This window comes from Pezoporus wallicus, unplaced genomic scaffold (assembly GCF_028554395.1).
Source record: "Pezoporus wallicus isolate ANWC-B61680 ecotype Strahan unplaced genomic scaffold, APGP_CSIRO_Pwel_v1 scaffold_6362, whole genome shotgun sequence".
NCBI lineage: Eukaryota > Metazoa > Chordata > Aves > Psittaciformes > Psittacidae > Pezoporus > Pezoporus wallicus.
In genome coordinates this window covers 7,321,164-7,327,355 of record NW_026637663.1, presented here as the reverse complement: position 1 = coordinate 7,327,355, position 6,192 = coordinate 7,321,164, and the positions used below count along the sequence as shown (strand labels likewise).

General features: G+C 45.9%; 1 protein-coding gene across 1 annotated transcript; it reads right to left on the bottom strand.

Annotated features, from left to right (window-relative positions):
* Positions 1-96: 96 nt before the first annotated feature.
* Positions 97-3,456, bottom strand: CUNH6orf120 (chromosome unknown C6orf120 homolog). Its single transcript, XM_057406972.1, has 2 exons — positions 3,303-3,456; positions 97-1,926 (listed from the first exon to the last, which is right to left on the bottom strand). Exon 2 carries the CDS (start codon positions 1,872-1,874, stop codon positions 1,317-1,319), a length of 558 nt encoding a protein of 185 aa, XP_057262955.1. The 5' UTR covers positions 1,875-1,926; positions 3,303-3,456; the 3' UTR covers positions 97-1,316.
* Positions 3,457-6,192: the final 2,736 nt, after the last annotated feature.

Sequence of the window (6,192 nt, the reverse complement as noted above, 5' to 3'; positions counted from 1 at the left end):
CCCAAAACCTTGCTGTCCAAAACTGCACAAACTGAAGTAATACTTTGGTGCTATTTAACCAACCACTCTAAGAGGAACAATACCACTTCTTTTTGGTGTTGTGTTTTTTTTTTTTTTAGCTTTTTACCAAATAAACTCTTAATTTTGTCTATATAATGACTTTTTTTTGTGATACAAATCACTAATCCCATCCTGTCGGATGTCTGGATAGAGACAGACAAATCAAATTCCCACTCAAAAAGAGAAGGCTTTTGGTAATGAAATTTAAATTGTACATGCACCGTTTGCATAAAGTTATAGTAATGTACTTGTTTATCTCAGTGCACTCATCAGTAAGCTCTGTGAAGAGAAAATTACAGAGCAACTTCAATACCCACTATTTGCATAGCAACTGGTTATTCTGAAAGACTCAACCAAGGCAAAAACTATTCCTGGCAAAACCGATTTTCAACAAAGAGTGGGCACAGCCTGACCTTCTTACAGCCGACTGCACACTCAGCAGAAGTTTTCTTTGCAAGCTCATGACTTATTCATAAAGATGTTCTAAAAAAAGAAAACCAAACAATCAATCACAACAAGCTATCAGGGGAGGTGTAAGAAAACACCTCCCAAGTTCAAGATACCTTACAGTGCATCGCTTTTAAGGAGGAACAAAACCACCCTACTGACAACAACAGCTGACAGCTCACAGTGACAGCAGAGAAGTGACACGCATTCAGTTTGGGTGGTGGCTTTGCAGAAGTGATGAGTGACTGGACAGATCTCTGCTTGGCATGATGTAGAGCACAAGCAGGCAAAATACAGATCATCTATCCCCCTAGACGATTGAGAGGTTTTTCCTCCCTTCGCCCTCGGCTCCTCAGCTTCAATGTACTCAAGCCTCATTGCTAATTATACTGGAGATCCTTGCTCAGAAGTAGATTTTATTTTTAACCATGCACTAGATTGAGAGTGGCCCTGAAGTACAGCACTTAATTTTACTTTTCTTTATAAAAAGAATAGAAAATACTGAATCAGAGTTGATTTTCCTAAGCACCTGTTCAAAGTTAACAAGATCCCAACTGTACATTTGTTTTTAAGCCCTGATCTCTGAAGAACACTGCAAATACTGTACTCACTGCTCATTTTATGTATAGGGGAGGGAGGATTTACAATATAAAATTAAATATGGCTTTTTCCCCCACTTCCTTTATGGTTTAGGAAAAATAACCTGAATACCTCTTCAGGAACCATTACAAAGTGTATTAAATATCACAGCAAGTCATTCATGTTCAATTTCACAGGCTGAAATGTGACTTAGCCCAGTGTGCGTCAATTTAAAAAAGAATTTCAAGTATTAATTTCAAGATTCCAATCAGTATAGTCCAGAAAACAGACTCCTCGTCCTGAGACTCATCTTCTGTAGACTGTGAGTATTTCTGGTTGGCCTCCATCTCCTCAGGGTTGTAAGAAGCCTCACCAGATGGGTACTGTACAACTGTCCGATCATAGTACACTTTCATTTCAAACTCGCTCTCCAAGTGAGAGGGGTGGCCATAAATCCCTATTCCCACTGGGCGGCGGAAGTGCGCCGGTACGTGGACAACATCCTGGCCACAGGTTACAGACTGTAACTCGTACTCGTCAAAGCTGGGGTGAAGTGTCATGTCAGATACGTACAAGTCTGCATCACCTTTTAAACTCCGCATCTGAAGCACGATCTTTCCCTCATGATTTAGTCTCAAATAGCTGTAGTTGCCTGCTCCAATCTGACCCTGAACAACATGGAGAAGGACCCATTCTTCAGGTACATCCTCTTCCTCGAAGGCATTTACCACAACGAGTACTTGAGCTGCTACAAAAATCATCAGGATTCTTTTCCAGCGTGCCGCCATGGTCTGGAGCTATATTCAGACTCTTCCTTTCTCCTGTTCTTGTCTCCTCCTTCTGAATACAAAACATAATTCAGATTTCAGTATATACCCTTCTTGGAAGGAATCAAATTTAACTTGGTAATTTTTATAAGTTCTCTAGTCCACACACAGTTAAGCAACTTTAATTAAGTATGTTCATTAACTTTTCTGGTTTTAGTAAGAAAACCTCATTGCTAAGATTCAGAGCTCTGTTGGATTAAAGTGGCCTGAATTTCTTAATGAAGTTAAACAGGAATTAATCAAGCAGGTAGATGTTTTATCATCCAGGACTGACACAGGGCCATTAGTTTTATTCTACCTGCATAGCTGATACATTTGACTGAGATGAAACCCAATAATGATTTTAGCCTGTTTAAAAAAAAAAAGCAGTTAAAAAGAATGCTGTTGTATGCTTGAAGAAGTTCAACCTGTTCAGGTGTTCAGAGGATCCTATTTGTTCCCCCATCCACTCATCTTAACTTCCAAGGGCAGTAAAGGTGTAAACCTGGGCACACACAAGAAGCAATACGTACTCTGACTTGCACCGGGAATGGAATTAGAAATAAAACCGAGTTATCTACTGAATTAACACATTCAGATATGATGCTACTGTGTGATTGTTTCTAGGACTAAACTTGGCATATTACCCGTGAAAAGAGGAGTTTCCTAGAGATCCTGTTGCCGCACAAGCACTCAGCTCTTTGCAGCAGAAACTTAATGCAACTGTTCAGACGCAACTTGTGAACCCTTCTGACAGCTTCCAAAGTACACAGCTGACTGTGTACTTGACTGTGACATGCGGTCACACTCAAGTCCAACAGCCACACGTAGACATACACACTTCCAGGTTTAAGAGGAAGCTTCTCATCCCTTCATTCCTTCCATTAGGACACTACAGTGTCAAACATGAAAGCTGCAAGCCTGTTTTGTACCCTGCTGGCATCGAAACAAACTGCTTCCACTGCGATGTCACTTAAACCTTAAGAGGTTTTACAGCTAAACACAACAAGGGAAAAAGCTGAGAGTATTTCTTTAGCTCCGCATTTGCTGCCCCGGAGGCCTCTATACAAGGCCACAATTGAGCACAGACGGCATAAAAGCAATCCTCACAGCATTCGCAGAACTTGCCCAGACGACACAACACCCTCAACAGCGACATTAAAAAACACTCTTCTGCCTCCCCATATCGGGGGACTGACCCTCGGCCACTTTCAAACCGAAGCGACGGTGAGGTACCCGCGCGGGGAGACGCACGGCTCCGCTCCTGAGCGGCGAACGATGAAGTTACCGAAGGACACCAGGCGCCGCTCCGGAGTGCAACAGCACCTGCGAAGGGCCGCGGTTTGGAGAGCTGCCCGCCCCGCTGACCCCCGCCACCCTCCGCCGACAGACAGCTGGGGCACGGCTCACCTCTGACCGGCCGAGGGGCTCCGGCACGGCGAGGCCGCGGCGAGGCACAGCAGCGGGCTCCGCGGACGTGCGGCAGCACAGCGCGGCCGGGGCGCCGCGGAAGAGCCCCTCCCCGGGGCGGGCTGGCACTGAGGCGGCCCCCGAGGCGCCGGCCGGCCCCTGCACACCCCGGAGCCGAGCCCGGCCCCGCAAGGGCGGCTACCAGCGGAGGAGGCTGGCTGGAGACGGACGGGACAAGGCCTCCGCACCGCCCCCCCTCACAGACCAACGAGGCCCGGCGCTCAGCCCGCACCGCCGAGCACTCCAGCCCCAGCCCGCCCTACCTCCCCGAAGGGGCGGGGAGGAGCGTTCCCACCTCTCCCAGCTATCGCGAGAGCGGACGGCGGGGGGCGTCCCCACGGCAACGCGCACTACCCGGTGCACACATACGCGCCCACAGAGCCGGCGGGGCCGCGGGCCGCAGGGATGCTGCTGCGCCCCCTCGGTGCGGAGCTGTGGCGGAGTGCGGCGGTTGGAAGGCTCTGCAGAGGAGTCTGGGCAGGCTGGGTCGGTGGGCTGTGGCAGGACTAGGGTAATGACCATCCCCCGTACTTTGTATTGGGGAGGCTGCACCTCAGATACTGTGCTCACCCTCACCGCAAGACAGACATAGAGTTGGTGGAGCAGGTCCAGGGAGGGCAACGAAGCTGGTGGAGGGCCTGGTGCACAAGTCTTATGAGGACCGGCTGAGGCAGCTGGGGAGAGCTGAAGAAGAGAAGGCTCAGGGGCGACCTTATTATTCTCTAGAGCTACCTGAAGGGGGGACGGAGTGAAGAGATGGCTGGTCTCTTTACCTAAGTAACCAGTGATAGAACAACTTTAAATAATGAAATTTACCAGGTTTAATATTTCAGTGTGTACTAAGCAGTTGATAAGCCTGTTTGAAAGATTTAAATTGATTTAATAAAACTCAGATGTAACAGAATCTACATTTGGCAAGTTTATGCAGCCTGTTAGTTTGACGTATGATTTGATAGGATGTGTTACCTAGTGTTTATGAAGTTAGAGAGCTTTGAAGAATATTGAGACCAATAGAAATATGCTATGATAGAAAAAACTGCTATGATAGTGAACTGCTGTTTGGCTAAAATGACCCTTTTTTCACATGTCTGTCAGTTCAATCAGAAATGGATGGATAGCCGAGCTGAGGGAACATGCCGGAGCCAAGATCTTTGAGCATCCTGTTGCACAGAAAAGGGATGTGGCAGGAAGTGTGCTTTATGGGCGTGTGATATAAATTTCTCACTGCACGCTCACACTATCACTAGTATTCACATGCAGCTGTCACCTTGTGCCAAAAGGGCAGAAATCTGCTTCTTGTCATTCTTGGATGAGTGGTGTTTTAGCCACTGAGAAGTAACAGCATCTATTGGAAAGCAAAAATCACTGATGATTTGCACCTGTCTGAATCTGTCTCCATGAGGTTGATGCTGCTGGCTGAGGGTCCAGCTGCAGGAAAGGAGCTGGTATTCTAACCCCTGTTTGATCAGTCAAGAAATCAGACCAAGGTCTCAAATACTTTTTTTGATCTTACTAGTTCCCTAGTTGTTATGGACAGGGGGTTGTTGTAGCTACAATACTTTTAACATGAAAATAAACCATAGTGAAAAGAACTGGGGAGAAACATGCTAAACTGCCTAGAAACAGTTATGGACAAAGGCACACCATGTTTCAGAACAAGTTCTTTACTCCTAAGGGTTGTTTCCCTGTCTGAACAACACCTTTTTTTCTCTACTGGTGTTTATTTTTCTATACTGATACCTAAACTGTCATGACACATTCATGACTGTATCAGTCATGGAAACTGTCATCAGCAAATTACAGTGAATTTTTTTCACTAGTATTCTTATCCATGAGTTACAGTTCAGAAAAGAAATACTGTCCTATGCAGTACACTGAGTTACTGCTTTGTGGCCAGTGCTCAGTATGGTGGTTTTATCCAAATTCACAAGGACACGTGAAAGAGAATTTGGATAGGTACTTTCTCCAGGCAAAACTAATAAAAGGGGGTTGTATTGTCAATGATAATATAAATTAGGTGGTCATACAGTGCAAAAATGCTTGTACTGTTAATTACAGACAGTTACAAGAAAGACATTCCTGTAGAAAGTATCTGTTTGAAATGCAGTTGAGGTGGATGCTGAGTCTGCAGATTGACCTGCACCAAAATGGTTTAAGTTGGTGGATCAAAATCTTGATCATAGAATCATAACTTGGGATGAAGGGGACTTTCAGACTTCTCCAACTTCCTGTTCAGAACAGGTCTAATTAAATCAGGTTGCTCAAGGCCATGTCCATGTGACTCTTGGACAACTCCAGGTTTAGAGATCCACCACCTCTCTTTAGAAACTTGTTTGAATATTCAACCACCCTCATGGTATTTAAAATAAATAAGTAAATAAAAATTCCTGACATCTAATTGGATTTTCCCAGGTTCCAGCTTGTCTTACCACTGATTGCCTCTGAAAAGAGTCTAGCTCCAGCTTCCCTGCATCCTCCCATTAGGTAGGGACCAGTAAGGTCTCTTCTCCAGGCTGAAGGATGCAGCTGGCTGCCTCTGCTGCAAGGGTGCAGAGATGACTCATATTCAGCTTGTCCAGCAGGATCTTTGGATCATTTTCTGGAGAGCTTCTTCCCAGACAGACAGCCTTCAGCTTGCCCTCCTGCATGGTCTACCCTGTGCCAGATGCAGGACTCTGCATTTACTATTGTTGGACTCCATGAGATTTTTGTTAGCAATTTCTCATGCCTGATGAGTCCCTCTGACTGCCAGCCCTGCCCACCCCCTTGGTGACTGCTTCCCATCACCCACAAACTTGGTGAGAGCAAGAGGTTTGTTTTTCTTCTCAGT